Source organism: Pyxicephalus adspersus, chromosome 3, assembly GCF_032062135.1.
Source record: "Pyxicephalus adspersus chromosome 3, UCB_Pads_2.0, whole genome shotgun sequence".
In the NCBI taxonomy this organism is placed as follows: Eukaryota; Metazoa; Chordata; class Amphibia; order Anura; family Pyxicephalidae; genus Pyxicephalus; species Pyxicephalus adspersus.
In genome coordinates this window covers 27,493,170-27,515,120 of record NC_092860.1, presented here as the reverse complement: position 1 = coordinate 27,515,120, position 21,951 = coordinate 27,493,170, and the positions used below count along the sequence as shown (strand labels likewise).

The 21,951-nt window shown below is 35.9% G+C and overlaps 1 protein-coding gene across 1 annotated transcript in view; it reads right to left on the bottom strand.

The window, feature by feature from the left end:
* The window catches only part of WNK4 (WNK lysine deficient protein kinase 4), a 116,167-nt gene that overhangs the window by 8,212 nt on the left and 86,004 nt on the right, over positions 1 to 21,951 (bottom strand). The window contains exons 9-16 of the mRNA XM_072404058.1: positions 20,897 to 20,973; positions 20,617 to 20,755; positions 18,873 to 18,989; positions 17,719 to 17,886; positions 17,289 to 17,343; positions 15,913 to 16,068; positions 12,199 to 13,109; positions 748 to 829 (exon numbers count right to left, since the gene is read on the bottom strand). Of these exons, the coding sequence (XP_072260159.1) occupies positions 748 to 829; positions 12,199 to 13,109; positions 15,913 to 16,068; positions 17,289 to 17,343; positions 17,719 to 17,886; positions 18,873 to 18,989; positions 20,617 to 20,755; positions 20,897 to 20,973 (1,705 nt within the window). The remainder of the gene's footprint in view (positions 1 to 747; positions 830 to 12,198; positions 13,110 to 15,912; positions 16,069 to 17,288; positions 17,344 to 17,718; positions 17,887 to 18,872; positions 18,990 to 20,616; positions 20,756 to 20,896; positions 20,974 to 21,951) is intronic.

Genomic DNA, 21,951 nt, shown 5'->3' with positions numbered 1-21,951 from the left:
CAACAACTTTCATATCTCTGTCATGGCAGGTGTGCTTTAAAACAGGGTCATACAACATTTTTTGTAGGAGACAAATAGCATAAGTCGAGGGTGCCTTTGATAGTGTTGGTGCTTAAGTAAAGTAATAAGCATCTGCAGGATTTCATATTCAAATTCCTAAAGCCCAAAACCATCCCGATTTTTTAAATTTTGGCAAATGCAAGAAACAAAACCTCTCTTCTTTCAGTCTGAGTCTCAGTGACACCAGGACAATAAATGAATAGGGGCAACCAAGCAACATTGACAGAATCATTATTTTGCAAAATCAGTTATTTGGTTTACCTTCATTCTCTAATTATTTATTCTAAACTTGTCAAATAATGTTTATTTGGTCCTTATTCAATAAACATTTCTCCCATATGAGTTTTCTTCATTGCAAATATTTGTTTAGCCACAAGTTTATTTAAGCAATACATTCACTTAGAAAATGTGTGTGCAGTTTACCATTAGAGTAAAGCAACATGGTAACATTTTTACATTTTTTGATGTAACTTTGAACTTTTTACTTTATGTTCAAAGCAGAATCCAGAATCTTCTTATGGCACATAACCAGAACAACGTAGTACCTCCACACTGATTGATTAGAAGGCTCTTTTAATATACATAAAATAGAATAAAATATTCTAAGATTGTTGACTTGGGAGTTTTCCTATAAACTATTTGATGCTGGAATTTTCACTGCAATAACATATAATAAACTTTACTTACCACCTGAGGTGATGCAAGAAGGCACAGGGCTTGCTGGGGGTGAGGTTGATGAAGGACCACATTTAGAGATTAGGGGCGTCGTCTTGAAAAAAACAGACACGGGAGTTAAAATAAATATGGCGCAGACAGAAGGATCATTGTGAAAAAGACTGCATGATTTATAACCAAAATCAAGACTATTTCTAAATATGTATATTTATAAATACTAACTGCCGCAAGGTCAATCCTAAATTAATATTGTTTGAAGCAATATAATTCCTACACCTAAACTTACAAAATGACCGTTGCACTGCAAAACTATTACAAGACACTTTATTTTTTTTAATTGAGTTTAATATTTTATTATTATTCTTACATGTCCATATTGTGCCAAGCAGCCTTTTTTTCACAGATTACATTAGGAACAGTTTCTGGGGGAGTCAATTACCCTATCTAGAGTAGGGAAGGATTAGGAATCCAATTTGGATTGTTGTCCGTGTCCCTCATACATAGTTTCATTACAAAAAATAAGCTTACAGGAATTTTAACCCTTGCTCGGTCATAACTCTTAATTCTAACTCTTGGACAGGACTCTTAATCCCAACTCTAGATCAGGACTCTTAATCCTAACTCTTGGACAGGACTCTTAATCCCAACTCTTGGTCAGGACTCCTAATCCTAATTCTTGGTCATGACATTGGATCTTGACTCTTGGCCATTATCTTGGCTGTAGTCTTTATGGGACTTTTTGTTATAAATCTTGGCTATGATTGTTTTCAAATTAAAATATCTAAACCAAAAGAATTAGCTAATAGTCATTAGGTATCTATAAGAAACCCTGTCAAATGCTTTAACAAAGTTCATATATACCACATCAACTACCCCTATGGTCTTCTGTCAGGTCCTGTCTCTTCCCTTGCAATATCTTTCTTACAAAAGAAGTTGAATCTATAAATTGGTAGTTTCTGTGTAACCCTAATCTCTTTCAAATAAAGGTAACATATCTTCTTTGCACCAAGCCTTCAGTACCATGCCAGTCATTAAAAAGTTTTTAAAATCAGAAACAGACCTAATCATAACTGAGCTCAATTCTTTGAGGACTTGTCAATTTAATCTTCTGGTCGGAGTGGTATCTTTACATTTACTTGTTCATTTCTGTTGCATTTCAACATTTAATCACTGTATTGCATTATATAGAAAAAATACATGGAGAAAAGGATTTTGACTGAATCACAAAACGTGTTTTTACGTGAACCCAACATGTTTAGCCCAGAAACGTGTCAGGTACGAGACGTTTTACATCTCCAACCTTATTGATCTATTAGTAGTGGTACTTTGTCCAGACCTATGATCCCAGTCCAATGAAATTTGTAATGGGCACGGGCAGCATAATGCTTTTATTCTTATCTGTATTATTGATTTTGAATACGGATGATTGGGATTTAGTTAAACCCCTTTTCTCCATGTATTCTTTTCATGTTTTACTTGCATACTCTCAAGGGGTGGCAAAAAAACCTAAATTATCTAGAAGGGCATAGTATGTGTTTTTCTGTTCTACTGTATTGCATTAGTTACCTTCTAGTCTTAGTAAAACTTTTACTTACTAATGCCTGTTCTATAAAAAAGTTGTTGTCGTCATGTGGTACAGGACTTTTAGAGCTCTATTTATAAGAAAGGGAATCAGCCATTCCCTCAAACATTCCCTCGTGGGAATTTCCAGGTCCATGTGTTTCAATGGCAGTAATGATTCCCACAAGGGGATGTTTGAGGGAATGTCAGATTCCCTGTTTTATAAATAGAGACCTTAGTATCATTTAGAAAGTGATTTTGGTATGTGTGTCTGTTATGTGTAAAAATGAGACACCCATTGTATTTATTACCAGAGAATAACCTTGGATATATCACATTTAGATTTAAATGCCAATTTTTCCAGAGAACATGGTTGCTTGGCATTCAGTAAAGTGTCTGATTAGTACTTCTGCATTTTAGTTTGAGTAATAAATCAGAGAACCAAGATGTTCCTTCCCACCTCCCAAGGGGTGTAACAAAAAAAAAAAAAAACGCAAAAACAGAGGGGTACGGAGACCAGAATAGACTCCTATTTAACTGCCTAGTTGATAGTGTAGCTTTGCGGATGTTACAGCTATGTTTATAGGTAAATATTTTTAATACTTTTTTTTTTTCAAATTATGCTCATTTTAAAAGTTGGTGTAACTACAAAATTTAGTCTTCATGCCATTTTCTGTTTACGTGACACCAGCAAAGGTACTGATAGCTTAAGGACAAGAATACCTACACCACCCATTACTAAATCAGGTTCTGTGGAAACCTAGGAATCTTATACAGGTTGATATGGATTCCTTCACCTCTGTTTGATCCTTGCCCATGTGATTGGGCCAGTTGTAGGAAACCGGTGATTGTTTTGGCCGTGTTTACCTGTGGTATTCTGATCACCCTAGGAAGGCGAATTCATTTCACTGACCACCAATGAAGAAGAATTTTTACCACTGATCCCCAATGAATTGGTTAAGCAGGTGGTTTCCTTAGACATAAAAATTTTTCCGGAGTTTCATTGGGGTAAAAAGCTAGACAGTAACAGAGACTTAGCCGAAAAGAAGTGTTTGCATTGCGGTCTCTGTTCCAATAATGAACTTTTCTATCACCCATGGCCAGGTGTCAAGACAGGCGACAAAAAACCTCATAGATATTCAAATGTTTTCTCAAACTAGTTTAGCTGACAATAATCCACACTATTTGTACATTTGTAACATTATTCACACTACACATTTTTATTAATAACAAAATAAAAATATTTTGACTATATAAAATACTCCATTCTATTCTAAGAGTTATTACTTACTAGAATTAAACTAGATACTGGGGGGACTATTTATGATATGCTATCACCAAAAATTCACCTAACATATTTCCCATTGGATAAAATTAAAAAACATGTATATTCAATTTATTTCAAGATTCATACATAGTGTACATTTTAGGTAAAAGTTGGATGAAAACATTTATAAATAGGCCCCTACAGCTTGATTACAAGAATTATTATGGATCCTACATAGACTAAAGCATGAACCCCTAAAGATCTTTGGGCTGTATAAAGATTGCAGTAGGGTATCTGTTCACGCTGTGTGCTTATGCCACATTCTTTAATATTACCATAGAGGGGTGTCTCCATAGTTCACAGAGTTTAGAGTGAATGTTGAAAATCTACATATTTGCAGGAATTGCAATAGTAGAAAGTACAAATACATGAGCTTTTTAGCTACAGGTTCCAAAGACATCTTCTGAAAAATAACTCCCTTGTAATTGTCAATTTCCTATGTGAATCTTAAAACCTAATTGGAATGAATACAATCTTTCTACAGGGTGGATCACATTTAACATGGAAGAGGCACACTACTAGAGTGATGTCTTTCCTGAAGAAGCCAACATCCGTGCTGGAGATGACATCAGTGAAAAAAGACAGATGTCATGGCAGGACTCCCCTGGCTACATGGGCTTTTTATATTATAGAATAACAGCAGAAGACATCATAAGACTACCATGGAATCATGCTGCAAAGAATACAACAAAATCACAATTCACAAGAATTTAATGTCAAGTGTTGCACCCATACTGGTAGATGTCTTCGGAAACTCTAGCTACAAAACTAATATAAATAATGCATGTAAAATACAAAACATAGGCAAAAAAAATAGTTTTTTATATTTTATTCATAATGTTGTCAAATAAGCTCACTTTAATTTTATACAAGGCTGTCCCAAAGACATGACATTAAGAATGGCTTTTAGCAGATCAGCGACTTCCTTGTCTCTGCATATGATAAGTGGGCTTTATATACTAATAAAAGAGATGTTGCTCAAGGTGGTGTGGTATAAATATTTTTTAAATAACCACTACAATATCATCTCAAATATTTGTCTTTGATCATGTTTTCTGTTTTAATTGAAAGAGAAAGTCATTTATAATCTGCGCGCAGTACAAGCTGTCCAAGTTTGCTAAACTTTTATTCATCTTAATTGATGCCACTTATCATAGTGTCAAAGGATGTGCCATACCTGGCCACAGCAGGACATACAAACCTCAATACTTCTATACATTCAGAGATCCCCTGCATTAAAGAGACCCTGTCACCAAAGTTAAAATTTACATACATATTCAAGTATTTTACATGCTTTATTTTTCTTGTAATGTGCCTTTGAACTTCCTAGAAAATCAACAACTCTAGAAAGAGTCAATCACCTATTACAGTTCCTTCTTGCTTTTAGCTTTCTAGCGAGTGTCCAATTACTGTGTGTGTTGGCCCAATATGTTTCCGTCACCTTCCTACCTTTAGATTCAGGGAAACTAAAAATGAATACCAAAGAGCACCACTTTAGTGGCAAACTAAGTCTGCTGGTGCTGCCAACATCACCTCAAGACCATACAAGATGGTGATGCCCTGTCTGAGAACATTTAAATGTCTGTTACAGGCCAATAACATGTAAATATATTTTAATTGCACATACAATTTTAGTTAAAATGGCGACAGGGTCTATTTAAGTGCTTACAATCTATAATTCTAAAATATTTAAAGCATTGCCTAGCGTTTTCGAATCATTTTCAAAATAATATGGTCCCCTTGAAAGATAGCAAAATTATATTTTCTTCATTATATCTGTTTATCTATACTTGCCAGAAACCTTAAAGAAAATGACTAAACAGTCCATGTAAACAACAAGAAAAAGCATCTATTATTATGTTTGTACTGGAATTTTGTGCATCAATATTGGGTATACCTAAAGCTGAACTCCAGGCAAACAGCTAAATAGATGAAATATACAGCTCTGGCAGGAAAGGAGACCCTTGAACTGCAATACACCTGATAGGTGCGTTATGTCTCCTATGCTTTATCATCTCAACGATCCATGTGCAGGGTTTATAAGAAAAACACTGCTGGCATTTCAAAATGCATTTAAGGATGTTTTAGGTTACATGTAATTGCATCTTTTATATCTGCCTGGAGTTCACCTGTAAGGATGCAAAGAACTGGAATGTGCTTTTATCAAAATACAGATTAAAAGGCACAGCGTATAAAAGTTATTAGCTGCATAATGTGTTACAGCAGTGTTTGAGATGTCTGCATGAAGACATGCATTATCGCATAGGTAGTCATGGCAGTATTGTTAAATCATATACTGGAGAAAAAAACATGCTGATTCTGCTTTTGAGACATCTGTATTTGCTGTGCTTAGCAGTCTTCAAGCTGAATGAGAATGATGCAGGTAAGTGCCATCAGTTATACAATGGCCTTCAGCTGATTATTATTACACAGTATTTATATAGCGCCATCATATTACGCAGCTCTGTACAAAGTCCCCAGTCATGTCACTAGCTGTCCCTCAAAGGGGCTCACAATCTAATGTCCCTACCTCAGTCATATGTCTTTAACACAGTATAAGGTCATTTTTGGGAGGAAGCCAATTAAACTAACTGCATGTTTTTGGGATGTGGGAGGAAACCGGAGTACCCGGAGGAAACCCACGCAAACATGGGGAGAACATGCAAACTCCATGCAGATAGTGTCCTGGACAAAATTCAAACCTGGGACCTAGTGCTGCAAAGGCCAGAGCACTTACCACTGAGCCCCATGCAGCCTTAATAAAGTGCAAGACCTTTAAAAATGACCAAATGTTGAGTTTCAAGTCAATGATTATTGCATCATGAAGAATTTTTAATTTAAAGGAGAAAATAAGTAAAATTTCAAGCTGTTTCTCAGTAACTGTATAATGCCAGTTCCCCAAGTCATGGCTAAATTGAGAAATGACTCAGTCTCAAGCATAACTGAATGAGGATGTACTTTGTATAGGTCTCACCTCTTTAATCCCCAACCATGTAACATGATTTTGTTTTTAGAAAATTAAAGCAATATTGTGATACCAATTGCAGCATACAGCAAGCCATTTGCTTTATATGAATAGCTGCCATTGTACAATCTACCTTTTAAGATTCTGTAGAAAATTAGAGGTAGTTACATAATGTACATTACACCCTATTATAGCACCCTCCAGCAGTATTGCCGCTTGATTAATTGGCCCATACCAAAAACTAACCACGATTTGGTTAATGTTTAAAACATGCAAATAAAGCTTATATATTACAGCTGTGAAATGTAAAACACTTCAAAAGTTGATACACACCGACTAACCGATAAATCTAGACTACAGGCATACACAGATTTAATATATACAGTATAAGTTAGCTGTTTTTCTTCAAAGGTAGTTTTGGTTCATCCACAAGTGAGATTACCGTAGCCCTACCAGATAGGCTAGTGAAGTTATTGATTTAATGTTTTCTTTATTGCACTTAAGTAATAACTTGGTCACCAACATCCCCTAGCCCCGATCTGTAAATGGACACTACAGGAGCAGCAGATAAACGTATCCTGCTGCTCATTCTGCTATTCCCTTTCGACAGCATGCTTCTTGTGCATGTATAAACTACAATTATGGCTGGACCCTGGTGGTGCTCCCCCTTTTCCTAAATACAAGTACAGATACTGTACTTCTCACTTAATGACCAAGTTAGGTTCCAACAACCTAGTCATTATTTTAATTGGTTGTTAAACGAGGAGCATAGAAAAGAGCAAATCTGCAGAGCTCTAAGTGAGCAACATGTGCCAGTGACAGGTTCACTGATTGCCTGCATATAAGTATTATAATAAACACAGAAGTGAATTGATTGATATTTCTGTTATTAGTTCAGTCAACCCAACACCTAAACTATACATTAGAATGTTAACGTCATCCCATACCTCAGCACTGGACCTCAGATGAAATGTTTTATTGTCACAGTAATAAATACTAACATGACAATAACTCCTCTGAAAATACTATCAAAACAAAATGGAATTTGTAAAGAGCTTTTGTGTCTGCAATGTACCAAAATACTGGTACTAAATGACATTGTTGGCCTTAAGACAGCCTTGATTGCAACTAACATTTGGCGTACATTTCCAAAAGGGATAGGTGACAGCATTTATACACATATTGTTATAGTAGTTGTCACTGCTCTGACTATGAAATTGTAGGTTTCACAAAATAATTCTATTTTAATATATTATTAAAATCTATATTTTTATTTATATATAAATACTGTATATATACAATTATTCCCTTTTTTAATGAATGAAACATTTTTATTCATTATTCATATGGAGAATCTGGTTTTAAGAAATGCCACATTATTCAGCCAGAAAAACATCAGCAGCCTGTACACAGATTGATTGCATAAACAAACACTTCTTCAAAGTAAGAATAACTGAAAAGCCCTGTGGAACTTCGGACTGTGGTGATATGGGAGTAACAAACTCCCCTATCATTTTCCCAATATCAAACAGGAAAGTAGAAGGAGGGGTGGGGGGTAAAGCATATATATTCTAGGCGGTGAAAGTGCTAATCAAAGCTGCCAGGGTAGCCATTCAAAGGAAATAGGAGTCACCGGCCAGTCTGTTGTTCTACAGGGGCTGTACCCCTGACAGCAGGAAAAGGACTTTAAAGCTACATGAGTAGCAGTGGTGTCCTTGAATATTATTCATATTGTTTTGTCAATTAAAGGTGCATTATCTTATATAAATATTACTCATCACAAAAGCAAACATCATGCTGGCTGTACACAAAAAGTCATATACAGCAAATGCAAACAGTCCAACTTTCAGGAAGGCTAAAAATCCGAGACACTGAGTACATACAAATCTGTGCTAAGAGGGCAAGTTGTGTCTGGATCAGCTGCAGCAGGCTTCAGAGATCATTTTTGAATTCCCCTTGAATATAGCCCATGTGGACTCCATTTGTATCCACCAGTGTGCTAACAGATGATGTGATCACAATGATGAACAAATCATGTGACTCACAACAAACTTTCTTGCTGCTAGTTACTTTGTAGCAGCTTCAACTATAAGCAGAAAAGGAGAACTCTATAGCAGGGAATGTACAGTATAAAAAGAAAACAATATTACAATATTTGTTAGAGCACAGTTATGAATACCTGATAATTTGAAATCTAAAAACCACACATTTGTTTTTCCCCCATGCAGTGTTGAAGTACTGTATGTTGGAATACCCATATATATATGGTTACCCATACATATATAGTTATTGTATCCAGACCACATTGTGGTCTGGATACAATAACTATTTTTTTTATAATATTATTTACAAAAACCCTACACATGGAACAACTAAAATTAAATTATTAGGCTAAAAAATCTTTTTTTTTTTGCTTTATTGTATATAAAAATATATTTAGAGTATTTTTTTTTAAATATAGCATTAGTTGCCTCTGTGCTTCAAAAATTGTGTGAGCTTGATAAGTAATTTTGGTGAAAAAAAAAATAAACCAATGTATAACAAAATGTGATCTGCTTTTAAAGGTTTTGTTTAGCCTGAAAGGAGTAAACTTATATAAAAAGATCTATTTGGGTATGTCAGTTTTACAATTTGACTATGCCTATTGAATACATCTACAATCATGTTGTCAGGATAATAACTGAATAATTCAACGCACACAACCCTGCACGCAACAATAGGCCATGAGTGCACATATGCGTACATCCATGTGCAGAAATACATAACCAATCACAGAACTGGTGCCAATAGTCCTATTTAAAGTTCAGAGATATAACTGTACATTGCTGGAAGGTCTTCAGCTCCTGACTTTGTTTCCCTGTGCATCTGAACCTATTTCTATCTATCTGTTATTGACCCAGTTTGTTTCCTTACTGCGACTTGTTCCTGTTCATCTGTTGTTGTCTCAGGTTCCTTAATACCACTCCTAAATACCCATTGCCAACCTGGTGAGTCCACCAAACAACTGTGCTCTGTTTGATATCCAGTCTGCCTGGATGGTCCCCCAATGTCTTTTAGCTAAATACTGTACGTAATAATGTTGCTTTTGAAACTAGAAACTTATATGTAGCATATCCTTGGCTTTATACCTTCTGATCTCTACGATATTTACTTATGTTTTGCTTTGGATGAATTTAAAGTCAGGAAGCAGCTGTCCATGGATGTAAGTCATGCGTGCATCTGTCACAAAGCACAGAAGGGGTCCTTTTGTCTGGGGATACACTAGACCTTACCTTGGCTGGCTTAGCATAAAAACAATAGGTCACACTGTGCTATATAAAAATCCAGACAATGAACCTCTGACACTAAAAACTATATATTCATTTGTACACTATAATATTATGAATTCACTTTAACTATCAATGTTCATTTAATGTTTAGTTTTATACATTATAGAAACAATTCTAACAAAATGTACCTGGCTTAAAAATATGAAATTGTCAGCCATTAAATCATCCACTCAATGCAACTAGCACACATTCATATTATAAACAGAATAACAGCAGCATAAGTAGTCAGTTAATGCTAGCAAATGCAGGCAAAACTAAGACATACAATGGACCTGATTACTTAAAGCTCTGGAACCTGGAACAGATCTGGTCCAGGATTGAAAACATTTGCCAACTAATGGCAAATCATTTTTAAGAAATTCAAGCCAGGTTTGCTGGGTTACCCAGGTTCTCCTATGATAGTCCATTTTCTCCAGCATTGGATAGCTTTATAAAATCAGGCCCAATGTGTCTACATCTGCCTACTCTTGATAAATATTGCACATAATTAGTGAAGCAAGGAGAAGAATAACACCCTGCAACCAGCAGCAAGTCAGCTTTAAAGCAATTATTTTTAAGGTTACGTCTTGGCATATTATATGGCTATCTTATGTACTGTATTTATAAATGCAAGATCACTTGATAAAGTAGCAAACATTCACTTTTAGGTTTGTCAAAGAGTACCTAAACTTTGGATGTCTTTTTTTTCTTCTCTTAAGCTACATACCCTTACTTTGTTTTTAAAAAGTTTAGCTCCTTTTGTTTCCAATATCTGAGATGTTGGACAAAGTAAAGGTATTGAGCTAATTGTGCTTCTGAGGGAAACATACAAATACCTTTATTTGTCTCTGTGAATCCTATTCCTCTAATATTCTTCTCCCTTTCCTGTAGACAGGTAGCAAGTGACCAGGTAAAACAAAGTAAAGGTATGTAGCTATTTATGCTTACAATCAGAACATACCAATACCTTTTTATTTAGAAAAAAACATTTATAGCTGACATACACTTTAAAACCATTTCTTAAGCAAAACTCCTTTTAAAAATGTAAGGCAGTAAAGAGCAGTTCACTTTAAGCTGTGGATAACTGGTTCTATCTCAGCTCATTGTCAGCTCAGTGTAATATTACTACCAATAAAAGACGGATATATCAAGCAGTATCCACCTCAGTATCCCTATTTCAAGTCTGCATGTAATGGACAGCATTAACTACTCTGAACATTAGACCTTACACAGCAGTACATAGGAAAATAGTTTTGTAATCAACAAAGGTTCAGTTCTGGCAAGCTCCAAGAATGTTACTGATCTGATCGTATCTACATATTGTCCATACTGTGCTTGGGCAATCCTTGTTCTTAAATCTCTAAAAGGTTTACAAGTACTTGACACTAAAAATTACACTGATCAACTACTATAGTTCAGTGTACTGAATTCCACGATCACTTACACACAGCCAGAACACAGAACAGGTATGGTTCATGCATTTTTGCTAAGAAATTTTTGTTTTACACCCATTTGTTAAAACCCTGCATGGACCCCAGAATGGGCTTTTAAAAAGTTCAGAAAATGCTTTTTTATTATATATATACACTGGGATAGATATTAGAGTGGTTTCAATAAAATGGGCAAAACATTGGTTTTACTAATTTAACAGATTGGCTTAGATTCTATAAACAGACTGTGTTAGCATATATTAGTTGCTCAGTGTAAGACCATTGGCATTTACTTCCTATCTAATATGCCTATGTAGTTTATTTATATTCTCTTCCAGTTGGATTTTGAGTTAGTGCACATGTAGAAGGCTATGTAAAGTGCATGTGTCTACACAATTTTACAAAAAGAATGCTTTAGGCAAAATGTCCATAAGGTCTTTCTACTTAAAGCAGACCTTTCACTGAAAGATTATGTAAACTGTCATTGCTTACCTGATTCTAAACAATACAATTTGCCTGGTTGGCATACTGATCCACTGACTTCAGTACTTTCTTCAGTTTAGGTGTTCAGCTAATTGTGGTACAAAATTGTTTCAGGTATGTGATTAAAACTACTAAAATCTAAATATCAGCTTGACATTTAGGCAGTTATCATTCCTTAGAATGGGGTAAGCAATCATCATCATTTTCTATTGTCTGGTCACTTTTATTAAAAAGATTTAGTAAATTTTTCATTAGTTTTACATTCTCCATCCAGGATTAGCTAGTTTAAAGCAACTGCCAGGAACTGAACCTTTTTCTCACACTGCTGTAAGACTTTTGGTTGAGAACTGATGTCTGATACCACTTCACAAATTAAAAGCTTATGCTTACAGATTGATTCATGGTCTGTCCCACCACATATCCTGTAGTTTCCAAACTTTGATTTCCAGTAGCAGCTGAAGATGTCTCCCTGAAGCTTCCTATACCTGGCTGCAGTTCTGGTAAGTTCGTCACAACACCAGGAGAAGATGGAATTTCCATCTGTTGAGGAAGCTTCTTAGGGTATCCTGGTATGTTGGTAGGTGGCACTTGTTGTGGAAAAATTCTGTTGTCTGGTACTGGATCTGTGGACACGAAGGCCTGAGAGAAAGTGCTACCTACATTGGAATATGTTTGCCCTGGCATATTTGGAAAAAACATTCCGCTGCTGTTGGTGGATCCAGGATATACATAAGGGCTCTGTCCTTGAAAGTCCTTTACTGGACTTTGAGGTTGAGAATAACTTGATGGATATATCAGAGGTGACTGAACATGTCCACACATTGGCTGGGGAAATATGGACCCTCCATGATGGATTCCTTGAGGCTGCGTATTAGCTGTTGATGCCACTGGTAACAAGGTTTGAGCCATGCTCATAGCCAGAGATAAGACATTAGCAAAAGAAAACATAGGTGTGGTTGGAGACCACTGGGTAGCTGGTGGGACATTAGAAACCATCGCACTATTTATAGTTTGTGGCGCCATTCCATTCTGCATCATTTGTTGCAAGGCATTCCCATGACTAACATGAGGAGTCATCATATTGGGAAGCATGGTATTTGGAGAGTTCCCATGTCCTACTGAAGAAGAAGGCATCATATGTGGTGGAAGGGAGGAGAGGTAGCTACCACTATGCATTGAACTGAAAGCTGCTGGAGGGAAAGTGTGGGAAGATGGCATAGAATAACTTGTAGAAAAAGGTACAGCAGGATTGGATGTAGTTTCAAATGAAGGCCATGTTCTACTGGCAGCCACTGGAGAACCTACATGAGAAACAAACCAGATTTAGAAGTTAAAATTAAAAAACATCAAACAATAGAGCAAGACTAAACCTTACCAATCACATAAAAGTACAAAATGTTACTATTAGAAATAACAAAGAACGCAATAATAAAAAAATAAAGAATTTAGATCAAATAATAACGTTTTATTAGGTAATTAAAATATCTAACTATTATATTTAAAGTCCAAAATGTTTTTCGTCTGTTTAAATACAGTGGTTACCAGTGGTTATTGAAGGGTTAAAATAGCTGATCTAGCTGGGGTCATTGAAGGGAAAAATTGCTGATCTAGCTTGAGCCATATATCTTAAGGGAGGTGTATTTTCTTTTCCTATCTACGTAGTTTAAATGTAAACAAATGTCAGGAATTGTACTTTCTTTGAGATACGATGTATGTCCTGTTTTCGTTACAATGTGTCAAATAACATTATATATGTAACTAAAGACCAACCTTCTTTTGTATAATTATCTGTATAAAAAGACCACTTCGTTAAGTAAACATTAGAGTATATTCCTAAGACCATACTGTGTGTGTGTGTGTTATTGGGATATCTCTCCAGACGTCTGTCTCTCTGGTGCAAGAGAAGTCAGAGTGCATTCATTTGTGGAACCAGAAGTAGAAGCAGATCCTTTCAGTTATCATTTTTATTTATGGGAAAGGAGCATTTTTCTTTAATTTCTATCCAAAGAGAAAATGAAACAAAATCTTTCCATATGTTTATAGTTACAGAAGTAACAGTAACATGTGTAAACATTGGGAGGTTTCCAAAAATCCAACCCCACTTTATCAAAATGAAAGAAAACAAACTCTTTTCGTATTTAAATACAAAAATAATTTTTGTATTGTAATACTCATTTTTGCTTTTATACAGGCATTGCTCTTATATTATCATTGCCTATATTGTGCACTGAAGGCAGGCTTTGTGTACCAAGATGTTTGTATATGTCCATTTTAAACTAATTAGTGGAAGCATAACCTATGTGTGGTTTATATTGTTGTATGTCCCAATTAGGAGATTTACTCTTTTTAATTGCCAAGGTATCCAAAGTTACCAGGAGTAAAAATGAGGGTGAATCTACAAATATAGTTGATGCTAGAACAGGAACAGAGAGGAATTCCTTCCAATAGGGACATTTGTTTCAGTAATCACTGTCTAAGAAGGGATATCACTTTCATTGGAAATATATAATTTTACTTCCTGTCAAGTGCACAGGACAGAAAATGAAGATAAATCTTCCTAATTACACATATGGGCCTGACTTAATAAAGCTCTCCAAGGCTGTAGAGGATACATTTTCAACAGTGAAGTTGGGTGATCCAGGAAACCTGGAATGGATTTCTTCAAAGTAATTTGCTATTTGATAGCAAATGTTTTGAATCCTGGACCAGATTCATTCCAGGTCTGCTGGGTGATCCAGCTTCACTAATGAAAGTGTATCCTCACTGGGTGTAGCCCACTGAAAACAGCAAACTGACAAAGGTGTGAATCTTCCACTAATCTATCCAAAATTGAAAAAAAGGGATTTTACTGATATACTTTATTGCTAGTACACATCAAATTGCAGCATTAACCGGCCATATTTATGCTTTTAAAGCACAGCCACATACCTTTAACTTTCTGTGAGTTTACATTTACCATCCAAAACTTTAAATTTGTGTAATGTATAAACTACAGAAGATTAAAAATTCACTAATAATCTATACCAACTAATCAGTAATCATCTTTCAGTGCCATAAGAGGGTTAGGAGGTAGGGGTAGACCGAACATCTGATAATTGCAAATACATGCCTCCAAATGACCTGAGCCTTAGGTACAAAAAGGCCGATCTGATAATTGAGCTGGGAATATTTGGTTAATAAGTTAAATATTCACTTTAATTGTACCATCATGTGAAAGCAATCTCCAGTTTACTTATTTCATCAGCACATGATTGGGTATTCAAAGTAAACATAAATTTACTTTTCAAATGATTGGATCATTGAAGTTACTATTTACTTTTAGTTAACTAGTTAGTGATTCTCAATTAACTAAACAGCAAGCAGCAGGTTGCCTAAAGAAAAGCTGAAAAAAGGGTATAAGTCACTGTTTTATTTTTTTAAACTATGTAATATAAGCTTAAGCTACAGAACTCCATAAACAGGCTTTATTCCAACAAGATATTCATCTGACGTATGCATAGGAAAAATTATAAAGGAGAAATTATAGGCAATATTTTTTATATGTATACATTTTTTTTTTTGGGGGGGGCGGCAGGAGTTAAACATTAAGGCATATGTCTTTATGAAGCCTAACTCTGGCTATACATACTAGCTGACTTGACATAATTAAGTGGGGCTTATAGGATGTTGCTGATGTTGATGTACTTTTAAGAAGAATTTTAAGAAGAATTGGGATACTTTTAAGGTCTGGCTTTTTAGGCTATGACTAATATGCATGTCAGCAAGGCTCCGCATTTATTTGCAAAGGTATGCAACAAAAAATTTGTCCAATGTTCTTTAGATTTTGTGACCTCTGACATCTCGAAAGATAACATCTGCTATGGAAAGCTCAAATTTGGAACTGCAGCCAGACTTGTCTACTTGATATTAAGATTTTCCTAGAAGGCACTGAGTTCATAAATAGCTCACTGTGTTCTTATACAGGAAACTACCTACAGGATGCTCAAATGTATTTCAGTACTGATTCTGTAAGGCTCTGCAGACTCTATTCTAAGATATTAATGCACTCTTGGCATTTCTCTTGTAGCTTATGTTCTACAAAACTTAATATGAAATACGGTGTACCTATGGTCACGGGTGGGAGCATGGATTTGGGTCGCAGATCTGGAGCACTCATAACGGGTGCAGCTGTACCAAATGCATCGTTGTCCAACACTGGGCTTCCCTGGCTGAAGTAACTTGGGGAGACCGTTCCTTTGCTTGGGCTCGTAGAGGCCAAATCTTCAAAAAGAATATTAAACAATGAGGGACACACATTTCTTATTATGGCTTAAACATCTGTTTTAAACTAAACTACGAGCAGGTCAATAAAACAGAAAGATTCAGAAACACTTCAATGCAGTAGTACAGTATATTCAAAAAGAAATCTTTAAATGCCTGAGATATGCAACCAATTTAACTAAAAGAATTTATCTTTATATCACTATCTGTAAGGCCAGTACTAGTAATCAATCAGGCTTTGATGCAGTTACATGTGGTCACAAGGAACAGGAGCAGAAAACCAAAAGAAAAAAGGGGAAGAGTCATAACTGCGTCCCTGGTTCTACATTATCCAATCAGCTGACTTGAGGTTTTGTTCTTTAAAAACTGTGCTACCTAAGTAGTCATAGTTGAGGGATTGACTTTAAAGAATAACAAATATTTTGTTCAACTGGCAGAAGGACATCACCAAAACTAACTTAGAAGGAGTTTAGAAAGGGTCAAGTTTAAATGTGGGTATGTGTTGAAAACTTTTAAGCAGTTTAAACACACAATACACCTGACTAAGTTAAGCAATGTATATCCCCTGAATTCTATAGCTTAACTAACATAAGTAAAGAATATTGTAAACAAATAGGGTTTATCATTTTTATTATTTGGGCTTACTGAATTAGAGATGAAGATATTAGAGTTTCTTCAAAATGAAATGTCTCCCTGTTTCATTCGTTAAAAACATTCACAACCTCTTAAAATGTTAGAAAGGTTGTCTTGGTGCCCAAAGATTTCAGGTATCTACTTCGGACAACAAGGTAAAATATTTGCCTAGCCACATCCACAATGTCTACTACCAATCCTGCCGCTTTCTTTATCTATTGGCTTACTAGGTTCATGGCAATGTGAAATATGCTATTCTTTTTACAGTAGAGAATAGCCACTAGATATCAGTGAGAGATATCACACACCAAAGGGCACATCACTGCTTTGTTGTAAGCCCTTAATAGTTGCATTATTACAGAGGATGTATACCCTAATTACATTTCTCGGGCAGGATATGGCCGACCTTATGGTAAAACAATATAGCAGAATGAGGGAAATATAAAAAAGGATATTAAAAGTTTGTCTTTAATGACGCTTGGTAACTGTTTATTCCAGCTTCCAATAAAATGGACAGTTCTCTTGTCATACAATAAGGTACCCATTCAGATGCAAGACATAGGGCACTATATGAAATCTTTGCTTACCACTGAGAGATGAGCAGGAGAAGGAACGGGATAATTCTTGAAGCTGAAGATCAGTCTGTTAAAATAATTATAGGTGATGCAATGTCAATTTCCAACTTTTCTGTAATATTAAGAGGTTTACTTTATCCAAAACTGAAAGCCACTGTTGGGCTGAGACACCCACTAATTTATAACAATCCTAATAAAAAATAAATTTAACCTGCATTTGAAAAAGAAAAATGTAAAATAGGGACACCATACAAACTCTGCAAAGCATAGTGGTTTTATTACAATATTGTTTCTTTTATAAAGATTGATCTTCCTGGTACTGCAATGGGAAAGAGTGCTAATTGCCCAAGAGAGACAAAAAGGAGCTTACAGAAATTTTTAATGTTCTCTAAATTTTACTGTTCTTATATTTGTATTTCTCCATGAAATATATGCTACAAACCTGGAAATTAGGAGGGGAGACACTTTCCGTGGAAACTGATCCATCCCCCTCATCTTCTCTGTCTGCACCAGCCTCTTTCTTCAGCAAAGCCTCTACACGGTGGATTATATCTTTAATCCTGTTGGTAAAACTTTCTCTTTCTGACTGCATGATGAACTCATTGTTCACCTGGGAAAAAAAATATTTTGTCAAACACAGCTACTTCAAATTACTAGATCTAAAGTCAAAAAGTTATCTTCAAGGACGTGGGGAAGGCACAGCATTATGTAGCACTATAATGCAAAAAGCACTGACATTTATATATTAACCTTTATTGTTGTGATTTATGTTTTAATATTAGCAGACATTGATGCTAATTATGATTTATGATGAACTATTTATCATATCGTCCACTGTACTAATATTTTTGAAAGTCACAGATTTCCTTTGGACATCAGGAACTCAAATGGAGTAAGACAGTCTGCTCCGGTACAATCAAGCTCTCTTCTAAAGCTACGTACACACGTCAGATTTTATCGCCCGATAATCGGCATCGGCCAATTATCGGGCGAAAATCTGCCGTGTGTACAGTCGGTGTCGTTCCCGGATCCACGGACGATGGACGACAGCCGATCCTAATGAAAGGGAAGGGGAGAGCGCGCAGCAGGGTGCCGCTCCGTCGCTCTCCCCCCTCCCCTCTCCATAGAGCATGAACGGTGCTGTATGTACAGCACCGTTCATGCATCGTGCACTCCCTTGTCGTTGGAAAGGATCGTGAAAGATCCTTTCCAACGACAAAAATTGGCAGTGTGTACGCAGCTTAAGAGTCCAGGAGTCAGAATATTTTCTATATCTGTGCTATTGAAGATATGAACTGTAACTTACTGGAGAGTTACCAACACATCACACACTTGAAGGTGTATTCAATAAGTCCAAAGGGCAAAAATGATGTGAAAAAAACTCATAGCAGCAATCCAGATTTCTGGATTATTGACAATGATCTGAAGAAGGTGAATTCTGATTGATTACTTTGGGTGCTAAACTTTGCTATCTGCCTTAGTGAAAAAGCTTAACAGCAGCCCTGCATTTATGGAAATACCGAGTACAGACAGTACCCTTGCAGAATTCTCATTCAAAAACAATTCTCACCAAAAATTTTACAATGCACCACTTACCATAACTGCTGCAATATCTTCTGGATTGTCTCCATCAAGATCGAACTTGAATGTCACCATCTTACCATTGTAGGTCTGCAGTTGACACTCTACAACTCGATCACTTTTATCTGAGATCTGGACAAAAAGAAGGGAAAAAACTTTTAACATTGTAAATAAAATGAAAATTACAGAAGCATATTTTTAGTTTTTTTTTACTTATCGCACAAATGACATAAAAAATTGCTTATACATTTGGTCTTTTTTTAAATCTCTACAAGACCGAAGAAGATAGACTATCATGGGAGAACCTGGGGGATCCAGCAAATGTTGGCAAATGTTTTCAATCCTGGACCAGATCCATTCCAGATTTCCTGGACCAGATTTGCTCCCATGATAGACTATCATCTCCAGTCTTGGAGAGCTTTAATAAATCAGGCCCAGTATGTATAAGCATATCAAACAAAACAAATGGGAATATTTATCACTAGCCCCTCTGGAATCTGCATTTATGACCTATAACACCTACACAGCATATTCCTGTGTCAGGAGCCACCTGAACAAACACAGCGGTAATAAAATGCAGAACATCAGCATCTATGTTTCCAGCGGGAGTTTTTTCACAAAAAAGAACTCTATAATAGTTGACCAGTGAACAAACGCAAGTAAACAAGTTTATTTATAAGCTGCAGATATATTCAGCATAATACACAGTAGTGGCGGTTGTGTGTGAATAGTAGTGGCAGGAAGGGGCAATGACAAAACTGTCTGTAATGACAAAATGTATCAGCAAAAACAGCATTCTTAAACTGCATGGCCTGGATAGTTGTTGCAAAATATTGCTGGGCTAGTGTACCAAAGTATGAAAAAGCAGACTTGCGGATCCCTGAAAAAATTTAACCTTCTCCACCTCTAATTTCCCTCACTGGCACAAATAATAACAACTTTTGCAAAAAACAACATGGTGGTCAGTTGGCTGGAGGAGATATATAAGGAGAAGGTAAGATATACCCATGTCAAACAAACCGGACTCAAAAACAATGGAATGTAAACTAAATTACAATCATCATTTACAATTGCCTAATTTGGTAGACTATGGTGGCACTTTTAGATTTTGGCAATGCCCACTATCGGTTTTGGCCTAAAACACACACTACTATTTCGGAGTTGTAGGTCAATGCTGACTATTGTGCTTTCATTGTATAACCACAACTAAGTTTTCAGGACACATCATTAATAATATTAGTAATATACTTGATTTATATAGCGCCAACATATTACACAGCCCTGTACATTAAATAGAGGTTGCAAATGACAGACAGATATGGACAGTGACACAGGAGTGGGAGAGGACCCTGTTTAGAAGAGCTTAGAATTCAAGAGGTGGGGGAGGCTGCACATAAAAATTAGAAAAATAAAAATATGTATACATGTCTATTGCAATACCCTACACACATCAATAATTGCCAGTGGTAACAAGGACTGCTGGCCATATCTTGGGATGTAGAAATTAGGATAAGAAACTTGAAAGGAGATCAGTAGAAACTTAGGGTAGGTCCTTGCACCATTCCTACATGATACCTTAATATATACAGTTTTTTTTTCTCCTGTAAATATGTACCCACCAGCCATACAGTGTTATTTAGGATCAATATACGGGGAGATGTGGCTACATAAAAATCCAAATATGGACTTGCTGTAAGGTTTTTACTCCCCTCTGTACACAGTGTACCTCTTATCATCCTATTTGTAAAATGAAACGTACATTGATGATACGCAGTCTGGATCTTGCTTTGCGTCGGAAAAGTTTGCTAGGTGTCTTTTTTACAGGCGATTTAACACTGCGCTCTCCTGCTGACAGTCCTTCACAGCCATCACTTAGCCCTGAGGCCTCTGATGCATAACTGGAAGGATGAGAAATGAGCATGCGGTTATAACAAAATAATCCTGAAAATAAGATAATAGAGGGATATCACAATTTATTGGTGTAACAAATAAAAAAAGACAATTTACACAGATCACAACTTTGCTTTGTTCTGCCTCACCTGTCCACAGGGGAGGCGATGTCACTGGGATTTCCAAGTGGAACTGTGCAGTCTGGGTTCACACTGATGGCAATGCTCTTAAGAGACAAGACCATATAGACTGAATTACTGGCTATTCCACTTACTGCATATAACATTTTTTTTTCAGGTTGAATTACATCCTATAGATATTTGGTTCTTTGCAAAAGGTATACCTATTAGCATTTACTTTTCTACCTACAATTGCTAGTCTCATAATGATGGCTGTGAATGGCATTGGAAAGTTAAAGTCATTGTAACATTAGAAGTTTTTTATATATATTATATATATATATATATATATATATATATATATATATATATATATATTTATATTTATAGCCTGAACAGTGAGACTAAATTTCTACTGACTTTAATTAGGAGGTAAAATATAAAGGTCGAGATCCATTCTTAGCAAGCAGATAATTTCTAATGTAAGTGATAAATCCCTTTTCAAAAATGTTGAACATTTGTGTATTCTATATATTATTAAAGTATTGAATAAAATTTTTATGCAATAATTATTATTCATATTAACAAAGCAGTAATTGAAACCATAAAATGTTCCAGTACTAGCTATAAAGTTCTGCACAATGGCCATGCCTAGGGATAGCCATAGTTTGACAGATGTCCCCCAAGGCATCACATACAAGGAGATATACAGACATCCTCAAACAAGGTGGGACACATAACCCTTCCTCAATCTTCCTGATATCAGTATGCCTGGTAAAAATGACTTCACTGCCCTAGAAAAAATAAGGTATCCAATGTACTTTTTTCCTCAAAATAAGAAAAAGGAAGGGTTAACCATGTTGTCCTTCTTAGGAAATCTATGTGCATGATAATTGGGAATGCCATTAACTGTGTAAGACCAAGTAATTAAACACGAAGGAGGGTGGGTGGTATGGGAGTCATTGGGTTGTTTATGGCTCCCATTTGTGTCCCAATGTCTAATGTAATTTTTATGCAGATCTGAATGAATAAAAGCAATACACTATGTAGCTGAGATTTTAATCCCACAAACCACTGATCAGAGA